Source organism: Lissotriton vulgaris, chromosome 2_2, assembly GCF_964263255.1.
Source record: "Lissotriton vulgaris chromosome 2_2, aLisVul1.2, whole genome shotgun sequence".
Classification (NCBI taxonomy): domain Eukaryota; kingdom Metazoa; phylum Chordata; class Amphibia; order Caudata; family Salamandridae; genus Lissotriton; species Lissotriton vulgaris.
In genome coordinates this window covers 199,749,036-199,775,614 of record NC_141688.1, presented here as the reverse complement: position 1 = coordinate 199,775,614, position 26,579 = coordinate 199,749,036, and the positions used below count along the sequence as shown (strand labels likewise).

Sequence of the window (26,579 nt, the reverse complement as noted above, 5' to 3'; positions counted from 1 at the left end):
TGGTTCGAAATTAGCAAGCAATTGTGCTACCTACCAGAGACACTTGATTCCTCGTTATACTGACCATTTTACTATATGTCCTTCTTGTAGAATTTGTACATATTATTTGTTTATCTCATCCATGTATAACTGACACTTATTTCACCTATGTCACTGAGAACTTTTTTCACTATATCTAGTGTTACTTCAATCTCCAATTGAATTGTTGACCGCGTCATCAAAAAATCCATAAAAATACTGTGTCTCAAAACAAGAAATAAATACTCTTGACGCAGCATAAAATTGTTTGTCTCTTGTGCTCCAGCTTAACCACTTCATCATTATTTCTGCAAGCCGAAATGTATGTTTTTTGATTAGGTTCATGAACTTTGAAGTAATTGTACTACCCTACAGAACCATTTGTAGCTTTATGTATAGATACCCAGGTTCTGAGGGACACATGGTCACCACATTGTTACTGTACGAGACCTCCATCTAGGCACCGACTAGTTCAGCATCCACTCACGAATCCATCTTGGCGCCGACTAGTATCAGCATCCACTCACTAATTTCAACTAAAAAGATAAATGTCCCATTTAAATGATTCAGGGAAATACTGGTTAAAATGCTATGCCAGAATAAAAAGGAGTATGTCTATGAATCAACGTTTTGACTTAAACATTAAAGAAGGGATAGAGAAAAATAAGTCTCATCCCGATTTCACTTCACTTCCCCTCCTCCTCCACCCTCCAAAAAGGGAAAATATGTTTGTACCTTAGTCTAAGGAACAACAACAAAGTCACACAACTAATGAGCTTGATTTGTATTTGGGAAAAAATTTGAGAGATGCGGCCATAGTACCGAAGTGCTTTGTGAAATGGTGTACCTCTTTATATGTGTTGATCAGAAGAGTAGGCGCATTGTGGCACAGCAGGTGCTAAAGGGCAACCTAGACAAACAGTAAAACATATGAGAAGAACACAATTGCTACAGTGTCCTCCCTTTATTAACACGTGCTCTGCACCCGTAGCACTGCCAAAGCGCGTCCAAATATGCATGTGAATAGAGTTTGTGCACGAGGTAGGGAAAGGAGCTGGTTGATGATTTAAAACAGTTGGAGGCAGGAATATGTCACTTATGTCAGTGATTACTAGACTATAAGACTATTTATTCAGGACCAGCACTACCAACACTAACCGCACTAGGATCAGTGGTAGTCACAGCAATAAAAAAAATACAAAATAAAAATAACTGATTATATGCATCAACATCACGAATACTAAAATAAATAATACTATTAAATAAGTTTTATTTCCCAACACTAAAACTATAATAGGTCTACATAATGCAATAAAAAAAATCACCCAACTGTATATTACTCAAAGAAAAATCAAAAACAAGACAGTCAGCCTCGCCAGCATTCAATACTGCATCCTGTAAGTTGCGCACATCTCTGTAGTGGGTGATTTTGTCCACTTAGGTATTGTTGTGTCATTTACATTTAAAAAATTACTTCACGCATCCAACTGCCTGGTCATCATAATTATTCCATCTGCTGACCTGAGCATTAAAACAGAAGACCATCTGTTCATCTGCATTAACTGACCATAAAAATCAGTAGTACTATTTTGTGCCTGTCCATCAGCACAGAAAGTAAATTATCTGACATGATGAGCGGCACACCACGTCAGGGTGTAATCCATTCCGCCTGGCAACTGTAACGGAGCGTGATCAGTCCCTCTGAGTGACCCGATTTACAAAAGGGGGTGGTGATGAACAGAGTGTCTGAATTGAGCAGACCACTCTTACCCAGTCCAAAGATCAGGGCTTGATCCATCACCGTTATTTATCTCACTGCCCCATCCCAGCTCAGAACCTGGCTATATGCAAATCAGTCTGTCCCTGGCCCAGTGCATCATGGGAACAGGGCAGACTAAACTACCAAGCCAATTCTTTACCAGAAAGGAGACAAGCTACCGGGGACCGGTTTCTGGCATTTCAGCCTCTTCGGCCCGGCTTGCTTGAATCCTGATGGAGCAGTGAGAAAGGGACTCATGTCTGAGTATACCCTGCCACACCTATAGTGGCCAAAATCGATTTACAAAAGGGGGTGGTGATGAACAGAGTGTCTGAATTGAGCAGACCACTCTTACCCAGTCCAAAGATCAGGGCTTGATCCATCACCGTTATTTATCTCACTGCCCCATCCCAGCTCAGAACCTGGCTATATGCAAATCAGTCTGTCCCTGGCCCAGTGCATCATGGGAACAGGGCAGACTAAACTACCAAGCCAATTCTTTACCAGAAAGGAGACAAGCTACCGGGGACCGGTTTCTGGCATTTCAGCCTCTTCGGCCCGGCTTGCTTGAATCCTGATGGAGCAGTGAGAAAGGGACTCATGTCTGAGTATACCCTGCCACACCTATAGTGGCCAAAATCGATTTACAAAAGGGGGTGGTGATGAACAGAGTGTCTGAATTGAGCAGACCACTCTTACCCAGTCCAAAGATCAGGGCTTGATCCATCACCGTTATTTATCTCACTGCCCCATCCCAGCTCAGAACCTGGCTATATGCAAATCAGTCTGTCCCTGGCCCAGTGCATCATGGGAACAGGGCAGACTAAACTACCAAGCCAATTCTTTACCAGAAAGGAGACAAGCTACCGGGGACCGGTTTCTGGCATTTCAGCCTCTTCGGCCCGGCTTGCTTGAATCCTGATGGAGCAGTGAGAAAGGGACTCATGTCTGAGTATACCCTGCCACACCTATAGTGGCCAAAATCGATTTACAAAAGGGGGTGGTGATGAACAGAGTGTCTGAATTGAGCAGACCACTCTTACCCAGTCCAAAGATCAGGGCTTGATCCATCACCGTTATTTATCTCACTGCCCCATCCCAGCTCAGAACCTGGCTATATGCAAATCAGTCTGTCCCTGGCCCAGTGCATCATGGGAACAGGGCAGACTAAACTACCAAGCCAATTCTTTACCAGAAAGGAGACAAGCTACCGGGGACCGGTTTCTGGCATTTCAGCCTCTTCGGCCCGGCTTGCTTGAATCCTGATGGAGCAGTGAGAAAGGGACTCATGTCTGAGTATACCCTGCCACACCTATAGTGGCCAAAATCGATTTACAAAAGGGGGTGGTGATGAACAGAGTGTCTGAATTGAGCAGACCACTCTTACCCAGTCCAAAGATCAGGGCTTGATCCATCACCGTTATTTATCTCACTGCCCCATCCCAGCTCAGAACCTGGCTATATGCAAATCAGTCTGTCCCTGGCCCAGTGCATCATGGGAACAGGGCAGACTAAACTACCAAGCCAATTCTTTACCAGAAAGGAGACAAGCTACCGGGGACCGGTTTCTGGCATTTCAGCCTCTTCGGCCCGGCTTGCTTGAATCCTGATGGAGCAGTGAGAAAGGGACTCATGTCTGAGTATACCCTGCCACACCTATAGTGGCCAAAATCGATTTACAAAAGGGGGTGGTGATGAACAGAGTGTCTGAATTGAGCAGACCACTCTTACCCAGTCCAAAGATCAGGGCTTGATCCATCACCGTTATTTATCTCACTGCCCCATCCCAGCTCAGAACCTGGCTATATGCAAATCAGTCTGTCCCTGGCCCAGTGCATCATGGGAACAGGGCAGACTAAACTACCAAGCCAATTCTTTACCAGAAAGGAGACAAGCTACCGGGGACCGGTTTCTGGCATTTCAGCCTCTTCGGCCCGGCTTGCTTGAATCCTGATGGAGCAGTGAGAAAGGGACTCATGTCTGAGTATACCCTGCCACACCTATAGTGGCCAAAATCGATTTACAAAAGGGGGTGGTGATGAACAGAGTGTCTGAATTGAGCAGACCACTCTTACCCAGTCCAAAGATCAGGGCTTGATCCATCACCGTTATTTATCTCACTGCCCCATCCCAGCTCAGAACCTGGCTATATGCAAATCAGTCTGTCCCTGGCCCAGTGCATCATGGGAACAGGGCAGACTAAACTACCAAGCCAATTCTTTACCAGAAAGGAGACAAGCTACCGGGGACCGGTTTCTGGCATTTCAGCCTCTTCGGCCCGGCTTGCTTGAATCCTGATGGAGCAGTGAGAAAGGGACTCATGTCTGAGTATACCCTGCCACACCTATAGTGGCCAAAATCGATTTACAAAAGGGGGTGGTGATGAACAGAGTGTCTGAATTGAGCAGACCACTCTTACCCAGTCCAAAGATCAGGGCTTGATCCATCACCGTTATTTATCTCACTGCCCCATCCCAGCTCAGAACCTGGCTATATGCAAATCAGTCTGTCCCTGGCCCAGTGCATCATGGGAACAGGGCAGACTAAACTACCAAGCCAATTCTTTACCAGAAAGGAGACAAGCTACCGGGGACCGGTTTCTGGCATTTCAGCCTCTTCGGCCCGGCTTGCTTGAATCCTGATGGAGCAGTGAGAAAGGGACTCATGTCTGAGTATACCCTGCCACACCTATAGTGGCCAAAATCGATTTACAAAAGGGGGTGGTGATGAACAGAGTGTCTGAATTGAGCAGACCACTCTTACCCAGTCCAAAGATCAGGGCTTGATCCATCACCGTTATTTATCTCACTGCCCCATCCCAGCTCAGAACCTGGCTATATGCAAATCAGTCTGTCCCTGGCCCAGTGCATCATGGGAACAGGGCAGACTAAACTACCAAGCCAATTCTTTACCAGAAAGGAGACAAGCTACCGAGGACCGGTTTCTGGCATTTCAGCCTCTTCGGCCCGGCTTGCTTGAATCCTGATGGAGCAGTGAGAAAGGGACTCATGTCTGAGTATACCCTGCGTGGAAGGGTTTACTCAGATGTGAGTCCCTTGCTCATTGCACCATCAGGATTCAAGCAAGCCGGGCCGAAGAGGCTGAAATGCCAGAAACCGGTCCCCGGTAGCTTGTTTCCTTCCCAGTGTAAGAATTGGCTTTTGTAGTTTGGTTTGTCCTGTTCCCATCATGCACTGGGACAGGAACAGACTAATTTGCATACAGCCAGGTTCTGAAACTGGGATGGTGCAGTGAGCTAAAAAACGGTGTTGGATCTAGCCCTGATCTCTTGACTGGGTGAGAGTGTTCTGTTTAATTCAGAGACTCTGTCCCTCACCACCCCTTGTTGTAAATATTTTTGTCCACCCTATGCGTGGAAGGGTATACTCAGATGTGAGTCCCTTGCTCATTGCACCATCAGGATTCAAGCAAGCCGGGCCGAAGAGGCTGAAATGCCAGAAACCGGTCCCCGGTAGCTTGTTTCCTTCCCAGTGTAAGAATTGGCTTTTGTAGTTTGGTTTGTCCTGTTCCCATCATGCACTGGGACAGGAACAGACTAATTTGCATACAGCCAGGTTCTGAAACTGGGATGGTGCAGTGAGCTAAAAAACGGTGTTGGATCTAGCCCTGATCTCTTGACTGGGTGAGAGTGTTCTGTTTAATTCAGAGACTCTGTCCCTCACCACCCCTTGTTGTAAATATTTTTGTCCACCCTAAGCGTGGAAGGGTATACTCAGATGTGAGTCCCTTGCTCATTGCACCATCAGGATTCAAGCAAGCCGGGCCGAAGAGGCTGAAATGCCAGAAACCGGTCCCCGGTAGCTTGTTTCCTTCCCAGTGTAAGAATTGGCTTTTGTAGTTTGGTTTGTCCTGTTCCCATCATGCACTGGGACAGGAACAGACTAATTTGCATACAGCCAGGTTCTGAAACTGGGATGGTGCAGTGAGCTAAAAAAACGGTGTTGGATCTAGCCCTGATCTCTTGACTGGGTGAGAGTGTTCTGTTTAATTCAGAGACTCTGTCCCTCACCACCCCTTGTTGTAAATATTTTTGTCCACCCTATGCGTGGAAGGGTATACTCAGATGTGAGTCCCTTGCTCATTGCACCATCAGGATTCAAGCAAGCCGGGCCGAAGAGGCTGAAATGCCAGAAACCGGTCCCCGGTAGCTTGTTTCCTTCCCAGTGTAAGAATTGGCTTTTGTAGTTTGGTTTGTCCTGTTCCCATCATGCACTGGGACAGGAACAGACTAATTTGCATACAGCCAGGTTCTGAAACTGGGATGGTGCAGTGAGCTAAAAAACGGTGTTGGATCTAGCCCTGATCTCTTGACTGGGTGAGAGTGTTCTGTTTAATTCAGAGACTCTGTCCCTCACCACCCCTTGTTGTAAATATTTTTGTCCACCCTAAGCGTGGAAGGGTATACTCAGATGTGAGTCCCTTGCTCATTGCACCATCAGGATTCAAGCAAGCCGGGCCGAAGAGGCTGAAATGCCAGAAACCGGTCCCCGGTAGCTTGTTTCCTTCCCAGTGTAAGAATTGGCTTTTGTAGTTTGGTTTGTCCTGTTCCCATCATGCACTGGGACAGGAACAGACTAATTTGCATACAGCCAGGTTCTGAAACTGGGATGGTGCAGTGAGCTAAAAAACGGTGTTGGATCTAGCCCTGATCTCTTGACTGGGTGAGAGTGTTCTGTTTAATTCAGAGACTCTGTCCCTCACCACCCCTTGCTGTAAATATTTTTGTCCACCCTAAGCGTGGAAGGGTATACTCAGATGTGAGTCCCTTGCTCATTGCACCATCAGGATTCAAGCAAGCCGGGCCGAAGAGGCTGAAATGCCAGAAACCGGTCCCCGGTAGCTTGTTTCCTTCCCAGTGTAAGAATTGGCTTTTGTAGTTTGGCTTGTCCTGTTCCCATCATGCACTGGGACAGGAACAGACTAATTTGCATACAGCCAGGTTCTGAAACTGGGATGGTGCAGTGAGCTAAAAAACGGTGTTGGATCTAGCCCTGATCTCTTGACTGGGTGAGAGTGTTCTGTTTAATTCAGAGACTCTGTCCCTCACCACCCCTTGTTGTAAATATTTTTGTCCACCCCAAGCGTGGAAGGGTATACTCAGATGTGAGTCCCTTGCTCATTGCACCATCAGGATTCAAGCAAGCCGGGCCGAAGAGGCTGAAATGCCAGAAACCGGTCCCCGGTAGCTTGTTTCCTTCCCAGTGTAAGAATTGGCTTTTGTAGTTTGGTTTGTCCTGTTCCCATCATGCACTGGGACAGGAACAGACTAATTTGCATACAGCCAGGTTCTGAAACTGGGATGGTGCAGTGAGCTAAAAAACGGTGTTGGATCTAGCCCTGATCTCTTGACTGGGTGAGAGTGTTCTGTTTAATTCAGAGACTCTGTCCCTCACCACCCCTTGTTGTAAATATTTTTGTCCACCCTAAGCGTGGAAGGGTATACTCAGATGTGAGTCCCTTGCTCATTGCACCATCAGGATTCAAGCAAGCCGGGCCGAAGAGGCTGAAATGCCAGAAACCGGTCCCCGGTAGCTTGTTTCCTTCCCAGTGTAAGAATTGGCTTTTGTAGTTTGGTTTGTCCTGTTCCCATCATGCACTGGGACAGGAACAGACTAATTTGCATACAGCCAGGTTCTGAAACTGGGATGGTGCAGTGAGCTAAAAAACGGTGTTGGATCTAGCCCTGATCTCTTGACTGGGTGAGAGTGTTCTGTTTAATTCAGAGACTCTGTCCCTCACCACCCCTTGTTGTAAATATTTTTGTCCACCCTAAGCGTGGAAGGGTATACTCAGATGTGAGTCCCTTGCTCATTGCACCATCAGGATTCAAGCAAGCCGGGCCGAAGAGGCTGAAATGCCAGAAACCGGTCCCCGGTAGCTTGTTTCCTTCCCAGTGTAAGAATTGGCTTTTGTAGTTTGGTTTGTCCTGTTCCCATCATGCACTGGGACAGGAACAGACTAATTTGCATACAGCCAGGTTCTGAAACTGGGATGGTGCAGTGAGCTAAAAAACGGTGTTGGATCTAGCCCTGATCTCTTGACTGGGTGAGAGTGTTCTGTTTAATTCAGAGACTCTGTCCCTCACCACCCCTTGTTGTAAATATTTTTGTCCACCCTAAGCGTGGAAGGGTATACTCAGATGTGAGTCCCTTGCTCATTGCACCATCAGGATTCAAGCAAGCCGGGCCGAAGAGGCTGAAATGCCAGAAACCGGTCCCCGGTAGCTTGTTTCCTTCCCAGTGTAAGAATTGGCTTTTGTAGTTTGGTTTGTCCTGTTCCCATCATGCACTGGGACAGGAACAGACTAATTTGCATACAGCCAGGTTCTGAAACTGGGATGGTGCAGTGAGCTAAAAAACGGTGTTGGATCTAGCCCTGATCTCTTGACTGGGTGAGAGTGTTCTGTTTAATTCAGAGACTCTGTCCCTCACCACCCCTTGTTGTAAATATTTTTGTCCACCCTAAGCGTGGAAGGGTATACTCAGATGTGAGTCCCTTGCTCATTGCACCATCAGGATTCAAGCAAGCCGGGCCGAAGAGGCTGAAATGCCAGAAACCGGTCCCCGGTAGCTTGTTTCCTTCCCAGTGTAAGAATTGGCTTTTGTAGTTTGGTTTGTCCTGTTCCCATCATGCACTGGGACAGGAACAGACTAATTTGCATACAGCCAGGTTCTGAAACTGGGATGGTGCAGTGAGCTAAAAAACGGTGTTGGATCTAGCCCTGATCTCTTGACTGGGTGAGAGTGTTCTGTTTAATTCAGAGACTCTGTCCCTCACCACCCCTTGTTGTAAATACCTCTGAGTGACCCGAGCATCCAAACTGAAGGTGATCTGTCCCCCTCAGTCGCCGGGCCATAAGAATCAAAGGCGAATTGCCCTACATGATCAATTGACCACCAGATCAGAGGGCGATCTGCCCAATGCAATGACTTGGCCACGACTTGAACAAAAAAAAAAAAAAGAGTGGTTTCTTTGTTCCTCATGGTCACAAGCCATCAGTTCAAAATGTGACGTATTTCATGGTCACCAGATCATCTGAACAGAGATAAACTGTCCCACATGATCATCATATCACTGGAGCAGATGGTGAGCTACCTCACCCAGTAACCGGATCTATGGAAAAGAAATGATCTACCCAGACATATGAATGGTAACAGAAGAACAGGACACAACCAGCACACAAAGTGTACTGTCCCACTCTGTCACCGGACAATAAAGCACAGGATGACTTGGCCAATCTGGCTATAGGTCCATCATCACTTTGTAGTGAGAAGGTGCGTGGGTAACTATAATGTACACGGAAAGTTGCAACTAAAGCCTCAATGTGGAATGCTTGTGTGCACAATTACCGCCTGAATCTACATTGAAAACGGATTGGAAGCCAAAATCAGCCCAGGTAATAATTGCAAAGCTAGACTGCAGGTGGTTACAGCTAGAATGGGGTTATATGAGGCCATGGTTTGCAAAAACAGACCATCCAGCCCTGAAACCAGCCCTCCTTGGTGGCAGGCCACTGTGGAAATATAAGGGTAAGAGTGGCCAGTATGGCCCTGGCTGTGAAGTAGCAACTTGTTAGGTCTCGTCCTATTAATCACGCAAGCGATTAATAGGACATGAGTATAGAGGCTCAACCAAGCTCTGAAACCATCGCGGATTTCGTCGAGTGCATGTGCTCGTGCACGCGCTTACCATTTGCTCCCCGAGCCGCCTGCCTGCTTCACACTTCAAAGGAATGCGATCCCGCCCACGCAATGCAGAGCCAGCGCTTCCCTCCCACTCGCTCACTCCCCTTCTCCCCCGCCCCCACCCCATCCGACTTGTTCTCCGTCCAGCCCAACTATTCCCTGCGATTTCTCCTGATTCTCCCCCTTATCCTCCCTCCGTATCCATCTGAGTTACCGATTTCAACTTGACTCACTGCTGCCATCGATTTCCATTACACGCCATTATTAGATTTTGCTTGTAAATGAGAGCGTTTCCATTCTTGCCCTTATACCATGCACTATTTACGTAAGTACCGAGATTCCATTCACACCGCACAACTACACCACGTTTTGCTGTCAATCTGTGGTTGTGAAGCTGGATCCATGTTAACGACCCCCTTAGCAAGCTTAATTTAGAGTCGGTCTTCTATATTCAGCATTCCTCTCTTCACGTGACCTTATGGGCGGCCCTAGAACTGGTAGCTGCTGCTGTTGATCGCACATCGTCTGGTTTTAAATTCCTTGAAAACACTGCAATATTACCTGTTGTGTTTGAAAATTGCTTATTTTGCACAAATATACTTCGAGGCAGACAGCGAGTTAGGCTGTCCCTCGTATCTTGCTAGTGTCGGCTGCCGAATCCCATGCTCCGCTCCACCACGTCTGAGTGCCGATTGCGTGAAGAGCAAAAAGGGGAAGTAGGCAGACCAATCAGTGGTCATCCCTCGCGAGACGGAGGGCGGAGCCAGGAGCCCGCACTTCCCTCTATTTAATCGGATGTTTCAGTGGTCGCGCAGCCTAGAACTGGTAGCTGCTGCTGCTGTTGATAGCACATCGTCTGGTTTTAAATTGCTTGAAACCGCTGCATTATTACCTGTTTTTATTTAAATTTGCTTATTTTGCACAAATATACTTGGAGGCAGACAGCGGGTTAGGCTGTCCCTCGTATCTTGCTATTGTCGGCTGCCGAAGCCCATGCTCCGTTCCACCACGGCTGAGTGCCGATTGCGTGGAGAGCAAAAAGGGAAGTAGGCAGACCAATCAGTGGTCATCCCTCGCGAGCCGGAGGGTGTAGCCAGGAGCCTGCGCTTCCCTCTATTTATTTCAATGTGTTGGTGGACGCGCCGGTGGCGCACTAAAGGCAAGCCCGTCTGCGCCCAACCGGGACCAGGGGCCATACCCCCTGTCGGTGGTACTCAACCCCCACCTGCCGTCATTAGCTACTCACGCACAGAGCTGCTGACATATGCCCCTATTCTGGGCAACAACCACGGACAATGTACGCTGATCGGTCCGGGACTCTCTTATGGCCCCATCTCCTGCCTTGCTTGCAGGTGGTCCAGTATGGGTCAATTTCAACGAGGCTGCCTGAAGACTCGGGATTACCCGAAGCTTCTCTGCCTATACTTTAATGGTAGATCCCTTCCTAAGCATGCCTCTGACATATGGGATCTGCTGAAGGAAAAGAACCCCGATCTGGTCTTTATCACCGAGACGTGGCTTTCCGACTCTAATGCGCCAGATATGGCCAATGCATTACCTGGCAATTATAAAATTATCAAACAAGATCGAGTCGGAAGCAGGGGTAGGGGGGTTGCCATTATAGTTAATGACCACCTGACCTACATCCCGGTGCAAGCAACCTCCTATAATAAACATCAAACCCTCCCTTTCCAACTACTCCACGTCGGCCTCACCATCTTAGCGGGAGCAATACTTTAAAATCCTCCTAGCCAACAAGTCAATTTTAACACCAGGCTACTTACTCAACTCCTACCAACCTGCTTGAAACACAACAACTACCTAGTTATCGGTGACTTTAATATGCACCATGAGAAAAAGGACACACTAGCAGTCTCTCAATTGGAGAGCGATATGTAGATCCTTAATCTCAAACAGTGGATAGAGGGCCCGACCCATGTAGCGGGTCATACCCTCGATCTACTCTTCTCTAATATCGAAGCCATAAATATTCACGAGATCCTGCCATTACTTTGGACAGATCACTCCCTTATAGCTTTCACACTGGGCTTACCCATTAAACCAACGAAACCTAGGGCAACCAATCAGATTTCTAACCGAGTTTGGAGGCTAGTTAATGAGGCCGATTTTGAAACATTTCCTAGAAGCTAATGTAGATTTCTCTGACGACATCTCAGTAGGTGAAGACGCAGCAACTCTTGAAACGACGATCTACCAAACATTAGACAAGCTGGACCCCATTCGAAAATCCCGGAAACGGCCCTGTAAGGAAAAATGGTACACCCCTCAACTTAAATGCCTCAAGAAGGAGTGACAGAAACTCTAACATCAATGGAGGCGGTCCAAAAATTAAGCAAATAAATTAAGCTATACGCTCAAGCTGAGGTCCTACAACCTTGCCATAAAAAATACAAAAAAAAATACTACTCCCTGCGTATCAACGAAAACTGCAACTCAGCCAAATAACTTTTTGGAATTGTTAAAGAACTCAACAAGCCGCCCAGCACTACCCAGACCCTTACCCCCTCGGTGGAGCCTGTGAAAGAATAAGTGTTTTTTTGTCTGGAAAAATCAGAAAGATCTATACTACCTTCAGTCCCCAGAACTCCCATAGTACAATTGATGTAGCAAAGACAGCCGTGGCTGCCCCCGGCTCGGAAGTCACTTCCACCTTAGGCAGTTTTGAGCCCCTCATAGTTGATGAAGTTCTAAAAGCTATGAGCACAGAAAAATCAGGATCCCCGTTGGACCCCTGTCCTCATTTTGTTTTCTCAAAGATTGCTCCCATGCTTTGCCTGTTGATTACTCAGCTCTTCAATAAATCCTTAAGAACCGCCATCTTTCCGGAGTTATGGAAGCACGCCTCAGTCATCCCCCTCCTGAAATAAGCTGGGACGGATGTCCTTAACCCCGAAAACTACCGCCCCATCTCCCAGCTCGCCTACCTCTCTAAGGTTTTGGAGAAATTGGTTAATGGCCAGCTGACTAAGTATCTGGAAACAAATCACCTTCTTGACCCTTCCCAGACAGGCTTTAGAGCCAATAACAGTACGGAAGCAACGCTGCTGGCAGTGTCGGACAGTATCAGATCCCGCACCGACCAAGGTGGGGAAGGTGGCCCTGATACAGTTGGACCTGTCAGCGGCATTCAACACGGTCTCCCACAACTGCCTGTTGAACATTCTCTATGAAAAAGGTGTTCACTCCACTGCCTCAAGCTGGCTATAGTCATTCCTGAGCAAGCGCACACAAGCAGTGCATATGGGCCAATTCCATTCCAAACCCAGCCACATCGGTTGCGGTGTCCCCCAAGGTGCCTCCCTATGCCCAACCCTTTTTAATACCTATATGTCAGCCCTAGCTAAAATCCGTGGGAAGTGGGGCATTGGCATTTGTTCTTACGCGGACGACACGCAGCTGATGGTGGCCCTGGATGAGAAACTAGACACTACCAAATCTAAACTGCACAATTGTCTTTCTGAAATGGCCCAGTGGATGCACACTCATTGCTTGAAGTTGAACGCCGGCAAATCTGAAATCTTATTGTTCGGCGGTGCTAAACTAGTGTTGGACGCCTCCTGGTGGCCATCCACCTTAGGCAAGGCCCCCGTCCCAAAACAACATGCCAAAAATCTGGGTATAATCATGGATGATGCCTTGTCTCTGAAGGAGCACATTCATTCCCTCTGTGGCAAGGGCTTCTCCATTCTAAAGCTCCTAGCCAGACTGTTCCCTTGGATACCACTGGACTGCAGACGCTCGGTTACTCAAGCTCTGCTGGTCAGTCTCATGTACTATGGCAATGCCCTGTTTGTAGGCATGAATGAGCATTTATTCACACGCCTACAAGTATTGCAGAATGCAGCAGCAAAACTTGTCTGTAATAAGGGAAAGTTTGATTCCGCCTCAGACTGTCTGAGGACATTGCACTGGTTACCGATGACCAGAGAGCAGTTTTTAAACTGCTCAGACATACTCATAGAGCTCTCTATAAAACAGGCCGAAATTACTTCAGGAGAAGATCAAATTCTATGTACCTACGAGAAACTTGAGATCGCTCCAATCAGCTCTTGCTAGAACAAGACGCATTAACAAAGTAAGGACAGGCGGTCGCTCTTTTTCCTATCTAGCAGCTAAGAAGTGGAACGAGCTTCCTCAGGACCTAAGACTTATCACCAACTACCTTCAGTTCTGAAAAAAACTGAAAACACATCTATTCCTTAAATCTTAAGCATCTGTGTGCTAGCATTAGTCTGCAGATTTATCAGTACTGGTTTCAGCGCCTTGATATCCCCTGGGATGAGTGTTGCGCTCTACAAATAACATAAATAAAATAAACAAATTATATCGCACACCGGCTAGCCTGCCTCATTTCCGCGATGGCACCCACCCGCGCTGGATCAAAATCTCACATACGGTAAGCACACCTTCCTCCCTCACGGCCACCGGCATTTTCTGTATCGCTTCACTACCATATACTAAATATGGACTTTTCAGTAGACCGTCAGTCTATTGCTATAAACTTACGCGCTGCCTTTTATTACTTTATACCTTCCCAGTATGACTCTGCTATAACCCACATCTCCTCAGTCCGCAGCCTCTTTCTCGTCCCTGCAGTCAACACCATCTAGCTGCATGGAAGGCCCAAGTAAGTACTTCCTTTGTTTGACTTCATTAGTTAGAGACCTTCATGCAGACTGCAACCCATTTTTGTCGCAATTAGTTAATGCGCTACTCTGCTCGACACCTGATAGGGCGATTTTTTTTTATCGACTCAGCTCACAATGAGCTTACGATTCCAGGGCCCTCGCCAAACAACCTCCTGCCATACTGATACTGCCACCTTGCTGCACGGCTGGCCTTAGTAAGTACCTCTTTTACCTGGTCCCTACCCCTCTCTTTAGCACAGCGGTAACAGATCCAGCCACTCTAGTTTTACTTACCAACTCCTGGCTTCCCTTTCAGTGGGCCACTTGCACGAATTCACAGCAGTGCATGGTCCATTTTGCTGTTTCAACACTCACTGGAAAACTAGATATTTCTGGACGTGGCCAGCTCTTCACTAATTTTCAATCAGGTAACCTATATACCCGATTTTCTTCAACCCTTCTGGCCTAATTTTGGTAACCAGATAGTCCACTCAGTTATACATCTTTGACTGATATTAATTGGTTATCTACTTTACTGTGTCTCCCCTTCTACCATAGCCTTCCTAATGTCTCATTGATCAACGGGAGAATTTTCTCTGCTGTTCCATCGTGACCTCCACTGCTAAGTCACAACTGCTGAACTTAGGTAACTCTAATGTCACCCTCATTTTATGAGACCTGCTCTATCCCAGGACTCCTTTTGATGACACGCTCTTGCTTTTACCCCATAGACCAGCATCTTCATTTAAACTACAATGTGACATCTAAAGCCGCAACACACCGAAGTGAGACTGTGTCTCTAAATTAAAGGTGAGCCTATAGTCCATGATAATAAAAAAAAAACTATCTTTAGTTATCGTTTATACCCCTTCACATGATACTGACTAGCATACCACAGCACCCAGCAATTTAGTCAGCTTTTTCAGCTGTAGCTACTCATATTCCATCAAATGGTATAGTGTAACATATTTGGGATATTAGAGAAAGTCACATTATGTTTTAATTGATCCTGTATCTAGCTAAATAACGAGGTATGTAGTCCCATTTGGCTACATATAAAGCATCATTACTTTGGGACTAGTTTATGCCTTTCTGCCCTCTGCAACACCACATCATCACTCAGCGCTACCACATCATCACTCAGCGCTACCACATTATCACTCAGCACCACCACATTATCACTCAGCACCACCACATTATCACTCAGCACCACCGCATTATCACTCAGCACCACCGCATTATCACTCAGCACCACCGCATTATCACGCAGCACCACCGCATTATCACGCAGCACCACCGCATTATCACTCAGCACCACCACATTATCACTCAGCACCACCACATTATCACTCAGCACCAGCATAGCACCACCCAGCACCAGCACAGCACCACTCAGCAGCACCACATTATCACTCAGCACCCCCACATTATCACTCAGCACCGCCACATTATCACTCAGCACCGCCACATTATCACTCAGCACCGCCACATTATCACTCAGCACCGCCACATTATCACTCAGCACCGCCACATTATCACTCAGCACCGCCACATTATCACTCAGCACCGCCACATTATCACTCAGCACCGCCACGTTATCACTCAGCACCGCCACGTTATCACTCAGCACCGCCACATTATCACTCAGCACCGCCACAGCACCACTCAGCACCACCACTCAGCACCACTCAGCACCACCACTTAGCACCACCACAGCATCACTCAGCACCACCACAGCATCACTCAGCACCACCACAGCATCACTCAGCACCACCACAGCATCACTCAGCACCGCCACATTATCACTCAGCACCACCACAACATCACTCAGCAGCACCACTCAGCAGCACCACATTATCACTCAGCACCACCACAACATCACTCAGCACCACCACAACATCACTCAGCAGCACCACTCAGCAGCACCACATTATCACTCAGCACCACCACAACATCACTCAGCACCACCACAACATCACTCAGCACCACCACAACATCACTCAGCACCACCACATTATCACTCAGCAGCACCACATTATCACTCAGCAGCGCCACATTATCACTCAGCAGCGCCACATTATCACTCAGCACCGCCACATTATCACTCAGCACCGCCACATTATCACTCAGCACCGCCATATTATCACTCAGCACCGCCACATTATCACTCAGCACCGCCACATTATCACTCAGCACCGCCACATTATCACTCAGCACCGCCACATTATCACTCAGCACCGCCACATTATCACTCAGCACCGCCACATTATCACTCAGCACCGCCACATTATCACTCAGCACCGCCACATTATCACTCAGCACCGCCACATTATCACTCAGCACCGCCACATTATCACTCAGCACCGCCACATTATCACTCAGCACCGCCACATTATCACTCAGCACCGCCACATTATCACTCAGCACCACCACGTTATCACTCAGCACCGCCACATTATCACTCAGCACCGCCACATTATCACTCAGCACCGCCACAGCACCACTCAGCACCACCACTCAGCACCACTCAGCACCACCACTTAGCACCACCACAGCATCACTCAGCACCACCACAGCATCACTCAGCACCACCACAGCATCACTCAGCACCACCACAGCATCACTCAGCACCACCACAGCATCACTCAGCACCGCCACATTATCACTCAGCACCACCACAACATCACTCAGCAGCACCACTCAGCAGCACCACATTATCACTCAGCACCACCACAACATCACTCAGCACCACCACAACATCACTCAGCACCACCACAACATCACTCAGCACCACCACAACATCACTCAGCACCACCACAACATCACTCAGCAGCACCACAACATCACTCAGCAGCACCACTCAGCAGCACCACATTATCACTCAGCACCGCCACATTATCACTCAGCACCGCCACATTATCACTCAGCACCGCCACATTATCACTCAGCACCGCCACATTATCACTCAGCACCGCCACATTATCACTCAGCACCGCCACATTATCACTCAGCACCGCCACATTATCACTCAGCACCGCCACATTATCACTCAGCACCGCCACATTATCACTCAGCACCGCCACATTATCACTCAGCACCGCCACATTATCACTCAGCACCGCCACATTATCACTCAGCACCGCCACATTATCACTCAGCACCGCCACATTATCACTCAGCACCGCCACATTATCACTCAGCACCGCCACATTATCACTCAGCACCGCCACATTATCACTCAGCACCGCCACATTATCACTCAGTACCGCCACATTATCACTCAGCACCGCCACATTATCACTCAGCACCGCCACATTATCACTCAGCACCGCCACATTATCACTCAGCACCGCCACATTATCACTCAGCACCGCCACATTATCACTCAGCACCGCCACATTATCACTCAGCACCGCCACATTATCACTCAGCACCGCCACATTATCACTCAGCACCGCCACATTATCACTCAGCACCGCCACATTATCACTCAGCACCACCACAGCACCACTCAGCACCACCACAGCATCACTCAGCACCACCACAGCATCACTCAGCACCACCACAGCATCACTCAGCACCACCACAGCATCACTCAGCGCCACCACAGCATCACTCAGCACCACCACAGCATCACTCAGCACCACCACAGCATCACTCAGCACCACCACAGCATCACTCAGCACCACCACAGCATCACTCAGCACCACCACAGCATCACTCAGCGCAACCACAGCATCACTCAGCGCAACCACAGCATCACTCAGCGCAACCACAGCATCACTCAGCACCACCACAGCATCACTGGTTCAAATATGTTCTCTCAGTGTTTCAAGCTTTATTTCAAATGTCACAAAAATATGTTAATATTTCACTTCTGTTCTTGGATTTTCGTCACAATAAAATACACTGAACATAATCTTCACTAAAGTTATTTACAAAAGTTTAAGCTATTGCCATTATAAATTACAATCACTTTTATTTAAGTATTAATTATTTAACAAAATTAAAAGCCATTGTTATTTGTAATATCAATACATCCAAGTCACGTAAATACAAAACATGTTGCATTACAAATGCTATAGGTGTCACATTTGCGAACGTTATAACTATTGGCATTGTAATTGACAAAGCTATTAATTTAGCTATTTTCAAAAACACATAAATAAAAAAATTGTCATTTACAAGACCAATAGCTCAAACTTTCCTAATGCGAGACCTATTGCATTGCAAATGCTTGTTAAACATCAGTGCAATCTGATTTACCCAATTCAACAAAAATGATAAACACATTTTTACAGAGCCCCGGTGAGGTCACAAAGTGGAAAAAAAGGTATACATGCCCTTGGAATCTGTTTCCTTTGCATCTGTGTCCGGTTATTTATATTTATTGAAACTGGCAGGGGGATTACGTGGAATCTCTAGAAAGTGGTAGTTAGGACATGGAGGGCTGCACCAATATGGAGGGTTGCACCAATATGTATCTCCATAAGGAGAAGTTTCTATACAACGTGTCAGGATTTCACCACTCTGGGTCTCACTTAAGAATCCATTGATGAAAAAGACAGCATTAAGGAGAAACCGTTTGCTGCATGTTGAAAGGGATCACAGATTGACATCAATCCACTTGATCAATACTCTTCTGGTCTGATTGGTAAGGGACAGGCCATGGGGTAATGATAGTGCTGTTCTCATAGACATTCCTACAACCTGCCGTCCACCCTACGACTCTAACCTAACCTTCTGATGTTTAGAAAGGAGCTAAAAACTTGGCTGTTTTCTGCGATCTAAAAGTCTCATTCATTGCTCTCCATTCCCATGTACCGCAATCAGCGCCAAGACGCCACGGCATTCATGCACTTTACAAGTAACAAATCAAATCAAGCTGATGAGATGGACTATTCACAGGGACGCTGGCAGGATGACAGATTTGAGTCACTGTAAGAGGTGCTTCCTTGATTAGTTTGTTTGTTCACACACATCTATTTTACTCCTGCAAAGAATGATATAGCTTACTGCATTAATAGTCAGTATCACCATTACTCAGTTCTATAGGAGGGCATAATGTATACGTACCCATTTTTCTTCATAAGCTATGCTCATATGACAGTTTTCACAGGCCACCTGTCGTCTTGGGCACTCTAGTAACACGTGATCTTCAAGGCGAGTCTTTGGGAAGGACTGCTGGCACTGAAGGCATTCTACACAGGCAAACTCACACACTGCTTGATGCACCTACACAAAAAAAACAGAGTTTCAAATGGGCGAGAAGCATAAATGACTGAAGGGCAAATAAAAACTGGGGGGGGTTGTTCAACTACATTTTGTAGTAGTTTAGTAGTAACTAGTATTATTAAACAAATAGTATTATTAAAGCACTACACAATGCTATTCACAACTCTATGAGTGTACATCGCTAACTCCACCTGTTCTATCTTTTATATGGGGTGATCCTCAAAAATGTAAGTTTACTACCTAGTAGTAAAAGCGAAAGAGACCACGTGGTATGGCTGGAAAAAGAGAAATACTTACTACTAAATGGATTAGTTACTTACCTGTAATCCTAGTTCTCTTCCAGGGGTATCCTCATCAAAGTCATAAGCATTAGAATATTCCCGCCCATGCGCGGGACCCCGGAAACACTATATTATATGTGCCCCACATATATATATTTATATACATATATATATATAAATAATATATATATAAAAACAAGCAATAGCAGCCAAATCACATTAGAGCTGAAATATGCTGTGAAGAATTTCCACCATACATGTATAATAAGCATTAGAAACATGAGAAACAACACCAAAGATTGTTTAGAAATTGTTTTAATGCTCAGAAAGCAGTAGAAATTCTCATAACTCACTGGAAGCATAGGAAGCTCCCAGGCTGCATTGCAAACACACAGTCTAAAAACCTGAAAAGCTAACCTGTAGCTGAATAGCAATAAACTGACACCGTGCCTTTAAGGCACTCATGACCCCCTGTATCCCATCATGCCCCAGGGGTGACAGTTAGGTCAGTTGTTCTTTTCGGAGACTGAAAACAAACCCAATAACACATAGGTTAACAATATCTCCTTATTAAAAAGTATCCTTTGCCCGGGGAGGCGGGGGGGTTGCTTATGACTTTAATGAGGATACCCCTGGAAGAGAACTAGGATTACAGGTAAGTAACTAATCCTTCTCTTCCAGGGGATCCTCATCAATAGTCATAAGCATTAGAATAGAGTAGCGAGCCTCTCCTCATCCCTGCGGGCAAAGGAATGATAAGACAGTAATCTCATCAATAAGTCTGAGTAGACGATAGACTACCCAAACAGATTCCTCAAGGAGGCTTGCCCTACTTGAGTATCGGCCCTGGAATCAGATTCGAGACAGTAATGCCTCGTAAAGGTATGAACTGATTTCCAGGTTGCCGCCTTGCATTTTTCCGACATTGGGATGTCATGCAAGAAAGCTACTGTAGCGGCCTTCCCTCTAGTGGAATGCGCTTTTGGAGACATCAACAAAGGTTTGCCTGCTAGCTGATAGGCCAACTTAATGCAAGAGACAATCCATCTGGAGATGGACCTCTTGGCCGCTGGAAAACCTGTTCTCATTGAGCCATAGTTCACAAACAGTTGGTCCGTTTTCCTAATCCCTTTAGTCTTTTCCAAATAAAACTTAAGTACTCTCTTAAGATCTAAGAAGTGAAGTGACCGCTCGGCTGGGGTCGTGGGATTTGGAAAAAAGGAAGGGAGGGAAATAGACTGATTTATATGAAAATCAGAGATGACCTTAGGCAAGAAAGATGGGTGAGCCCTTAGGACTACTCTGTTGTGGTGGAATATAGTTTATGGTTCCTTCGCACAGAGCGCTTGTATCTCACTTACTCTGCGCGCAGAGGTAATCGCCACCAAAAAAGCTGCCTTCCAAGAGAGATGTTGTAAGGAAGCCTTGTGGATGGGCTCGAAAGGTGGAGACATTAACCTTGATAGAACTAGGTTCAATTCCCATGGGGGAGAAGGATTTCGCACAGGGGGATACACTTTCCTCAACCCCTGGAGGAAGTCCTTGACCACTGGAACCTGAAAGAAAGACATCTGATCAGGTGATTTTCTGTATGCTACAATAGCTGACAAATGCACTCTAATTGAAGTGTACTTTAACCCAGCAGTAACCCAGCAGTTGCGAGGGAAAGGAGGTATGGTAAGATGACGTCCTCCTGCCCCTTAGTCGGATCCAAATGATGATCTCTACACCACAAGTAAAACCTTTTCCACTTGAAAGCATAGGACGCTCTTGTGGACGGTCTCTTAGCCTCCTTTAAAATGTTCATGCATTCGGGAGGCTAGTTCAAATGTCCATATTGCAGGACCTCAGGAGCCATGCTGTTAGGTTCAATGATGGGAGGTTGGGATGCATTATCCTCCCGTTCATCTTGCTCAACAGGTCCGGCCTGCAAGGGAGCCGTTTGTGTGGACACACAGACAGATGTAGAAGGTCCGGATACCACCACTGCCGAGGTCAATCCGGAGCAATCAGGATCATTTCCATGTTCGACCTGAGGAGCTTGGAAACTACTCTCGGAATCAGAGCTAGGGGAGGAAACGCGTATGCGAACATCCCTGCCCAATCCAACAGTAGAGCGTTCCCCTGCGTCCCTGGCCTGTGGAACCTGGACGCGAAGGCGTGGCATTTGGTGTTTTCGTCGTCTGCAAACAAGTCTATGGATTGACGACCCCAGCAACGAAAAAGCTCTTCTACTACTTCGTCGCTTAGCACCCAGTCTGGCTGATCTTCGAAGTGCCTGCTGAGTGCATCTGCCTTGACGTTCAACTCGCCTGGAAGGTGCACTGCCACTACTGTGAGACCTCGAGAGAGGAGCCAATGCCAGATTGCCTGAGCCTCTCGAGATAGTGGGCGAGATCTTGTGCCTCCTTGTTTGTTTAGATAGAACATGGTGGTCGTATTGTCTGTCTGAACCAGGACTGAGTTGGATTTGATCGCTGGTAGGAAAGCTTTGAGAGCCAGGAAAACCGCTCTGAGTTCCAGCATGTTGATGTGGTATGTCTGCTCCTGCGCAGACCGCTGGCCTTGAATCTGAAGCGGACCCATGTGCGCTCCCCAGCCTTGCAGGGAGGCATCCGTCACTATAGACTGGGAAGGAATGGGTTGGTGAAACGGCACCCCCACCATCACATTCTTTCTCCGAGTTCACCATCTGATGGTCTCTTTTGTCGCCTGGGAAAGATTGATTCAATCTTCCCAGCGTCCTGTCGCTTGGTCCCACTGATCCTCCAGAGCCTGTTGTAGAGGACGCATTCTCAGCCTGGCGTTTGGGATGAGAAAAATGCAGGACGCCATGGAACCCAGTAGAGATGCTACTTGTCGGGCTGTCCGAGACTCTAGCAGAATCCCAAATTTCTGTTTAATGGAAAAAAGTCTCTCCTCCGAAGGAAACGCTTTTCCCAAGCTTGTGTCCAGAACGGAGCCTAGGTAGTGGATGGACTGTGTAGGCCGCTGGACTGACTTCTCCAGGTTCACATGGAGGCCGAGTCTGTGTAGCTGGTGCAGGCACAGTTGCAGATCGTGCGTTACTTGTACCGGAGATGGACCTTTTAGGAGCCAGTCGTCCAGGTATGGGTAAATGAAGAGACCCTTCTTGTGAAGAAAAGCCGCCACCACTGCCATGCATTTGGTGAAGACTCGTGGTGCGGACTTGAGACCGAAGGGTAACACCTTGTACTGGTAGTGTTTGTTCCCTACGACAAACCTTAGGTACTTGCGATGTTGTTGCGCAATCGGGATGTGAAAGTACGCATCTTGCAGATCCACCGAACACATCCAATCTCCGGCTTGAAGATGTGGACATATTTGGTGAAGCGCTAACATGCGGAACTTTTCCTTGACGATGACTTTGTTTAATAGTCGTAGGTCGAGTATTGGTCTGAACTTGTCCTCCTGATCTTTTTTGGGGACAAGAAATATCTGGAGTAAACTCCTTTTCCTCTTAGAGCGAGAGGAACCTCTTCTATCGCTCTTTTTAGCAGCAGGATTTTCACCTCTCGTCGGAGCAAGCTTAGCTGGTGAGGGCAAGAGCTCTTTGGAGGGATGCTCTTTGGAAGAGCACGGAAACGTATCCTGTATCCATTGCGCAGTATACTCAGCACCCACTGATCTTTTGTGATGCTGACCCACTCTGCCAGGTGTTGTGAAGCTCTTCCTCCCACTGGAGTGGGCAACGGCGTCAGAGGAAGCCTCTGTTCAGGCCTCTCCTCCTCTTGTGGTGTTGGAGGACTGTTGGTGACCTCCTGTACCTCTGCTGGGCTTGCCACGGAACTGGGGTTTCCCATGAGTTTTGTTTTGGGACCACTGAGGGGTTTGAACCCTCTGTTGAGCCCCTCTCCCCCTGTTGGTCTTGAAGCGGCGCTTGAATTCCTTTTTCTTCTCCAAGCCCACCGCCTTCACCGTATCCAGCTCAGTCTTCATTCGGGTAATCTCTTCGTCCGCATGTTCTCCGAAGAGAGCGGAACCCGAAAAGGGAAGATTCAGAATCCGATGCTGAGCATCCGGTTTCAGACCTGTAAGGCGCAACCAGGCCGATCTTCTGGCACAAACTCCATGGGAATAGGAATGAGCCGAAAGCACCGCCCCATCCGCGGCCGTGCTTATCATCTGATTCGCCACCAGACACCCCTCTGTAACAGTTTCTTCAAAGACCTGCTGGTCCTCTTTTGGCAGCTTGGCTTTGAATCTTTCCATCGAGTCCCATAAGGCTCTGTCATATCGTCCCAGAAGCGCAGCTGCACTAGCGACCTTAAGAGTGGAAGCAGAAGAGTTGCAAACCTTTCGACCCCAGGAGTCTTGAGTTTTGCTGTCTTTATCTGGCGGGACTGAAGAGGAACCAGCAACCGCATGTGTCTTCCTCGCCGCTGCCACAATCACAGAGTCTGCTGGAGGGTCAGATTTTACAAACACCGGGTCAGAGGCTGCCGGTTTGTACTTCTTCTGAATGCGGGCCGGTACTGCTCTGATTGCTGCTGGGGTTAGGAAAACCTCCTTGACAGGGTCCATAATCCCCGGGACTAAAGGCAGCAGAGGTCTGGAGATGGCCTTTTTGTGTAAAGTTTCAAAAATGACTGTCGTTGTTACTTGAGGGACAGACATCTCGATGTTCAGTTTAAGCGCACCTCTTTGCAGCACATCCAGATATGTGCCAATGTCATCCACTGGGGAGGACCTGGACGCAGGACTGTCTGTCAACGTCGGGGAGTAGTCCCTCTTTGACGATCTGGTAGAAGAGGTCAAAGAAGTAGACGGAGTACGTCGACGTCTACGGTGAGCACTGAGTCTCCGCTCCCGTGACCTTCTTGAACGCTCCTCCCGTCTAGGGGAGCGAGATCTGATCCGATCTTCCGTCCGAGGTTCCTTTCTAGGAGATCGGGATGTTCTGGGAGATCTGGCTGGTGATCTCACGCGCGATTTGCCCCTAGGAGAGCGAGACCTTATCCGACCTTCCATTTGATGTTCCCCTCTAGGAGATCGGGATCTTCTGGGCGCTTTGGTGGGTAGTCTCACAGGGGATTTGCGCCTGGGAGGGCTACGCCTGTCCATCTCCTCCACCAGATCTTGGAGAGGAGACCTGTGGTGTGGGCTGGCATATTCCTGCATACGCTTGGTAGCCCCAGCATCTCGCCAATGGTTCAAAGATCTGTACCATCTAGGTGACAGCCTGATTCGTTCGGCCGATGGATCTGGTCGACGCTCAGGAGTTCTGTGTATAGGGCTTCTGGACCTTGAATGTTCAGTTGAGGAGCCAGAGGACCGATAAGATGAATGATGAGACGCAGATTCTGTCACCATGATTGCATCTGAATGCCTCGACGTCGAGCGTCTGATTTTGCCTTCGTGTTGCCACAAGAAGGACATTTATCAAAGAGTGAAGGCATTCTCAGAGGAAAATGTTCACTAAACTGCTGAAAACAAGCAGTATCTTACTTGATTAGATGTTAAATGTCGAAGTAAGAGTAAAAGTTGTCAAAAAAGAAGTATTTTTCTGTCAAAAACCAGAAAAATAGTGGAGCTGTGTAACCAGGGTCCTTCACTGAAGGAGCCGGAAAGAACAACTGACCTACTGTCACCCCTGGGGCATGATGGGCTACAGGGGGTCATGAGTGCCTTAAAGGCACGGTGTCAGTTTATTGCTATTCAGCTACAGGTTAGCTTTTCAGTCTTTTTAGACTGTGTGTTTGCAATGCAGCCTGGGAGCTTCCTATGCTTCCAGTGAGTTATGAGAATTTCTACTGCTTTCTGAGCATTAAAACAATTTCGAAACAATCTTTGGTGTTGTTTCTCATGTTTCTAATGCTTATTATACATGTCTGGTGGAAATTCTTCACAGCATATTTCAGCTCTAATGTGATTTGGCTGCTATTGCTTGTTTTTATATATATATTATTTATATATATATATATATATATATATATGTATGTATATATATATATATATATATATATATATATGTGGGGCACATATAATATAGTGTTTCCGGGGTCCCGCGCATGGGCGGGAATATTCTAATGCTTATGACTATTGATGAGGATCCCCTGGAAAGAAGAGAGGGATACACGAAGGAGTAAGGAGGCGTTTAAGGTGTTGCGAGTGACAGGCACCCACCTAGAAAAACATTGCTATTCACAAACTTCTAAAATTACTACAGCCAAAATGGGATAGAAGAGAGTGGTAAATTACTCCAGTTCAGAGGTGGGATTAGACCAGCACCACACATGCCACCCACAGGTACTGCAACATACTCCCATAGAAAATAATGGAGATCCTATTTACAGTGTCGTCATTTTGCATTAGTCTCATGCAGAAATCCAGAGGAGCATTAAAGGAATTGATAATGGGTTTGCTTTCATTTTACTTGTTCAGGTTTAAAGTTGACATTTTTAAGCAACCACATTTGCTTGCGCACCCATATAAGTGTACTCAGAAAAGATGTTTATAAATAAATTTTTTCATAGGCCCATTATCATACCTTAGAACAATCTCCAGGCGCAACAGCAGCTCTGGGTGGTTAAAATCAACAATGACAGCAGGACCAGAGCTCAGGCAAAGAACCAATGGGTATAGTTTTAGCATAAAATGCACCAAGCCTTTTGCTACATTCTGAGGAGTAACAAACTGTGCTCTGGTTGTTCCTTCATTATTTACAAAGCATTATTACCTTGAGACAGGAGGTCATGCTTAATACAAATCTGGTAAAACGGTTCTTATATCAACTTTTATGTAAGGCTACTAGCATCCTCAACTCACTCCTTCATCGATGCTTTGGGAATGATTCCAGTAAGGAATCTGTAGAAACCATTATCCATTAGCAGATTATTTTTCTTCCATAAAATTATTTCTGGTGTATATAACTATACTAGAGCATTCCTTTCCGGATCACAATTCCCCG

The 26,579-nt window shown here is 47.0% G+C and overlaps 1 protein-coding gene across 2 annotated transcripts in view; it reads right to left on the bottom strand.

Annotated features, from left to right (window-relative positions):
- The window catches only part of TRAF6 (TNF receptor associated factor 6), a 185,252-nt gene that overhangs the window by 26,926 nt on the left and 131,747 nt on the right, over nucleotides 1-26,579 (bottom strand). For both annotated transcript variants that reach the window (XM_086959529.1, XM_086959531.1), the window contains one exon: nucleotides 19,209-19,367. In XM_086959529.1, coding sequence (XP_086815655.1) covers nucleotides 19,209-19,367 — 159 coding nt within the window. The remainder of the gene's footprint in view (nucleotides 1-19,208; nucleotides 19,368-26,579) is intronic.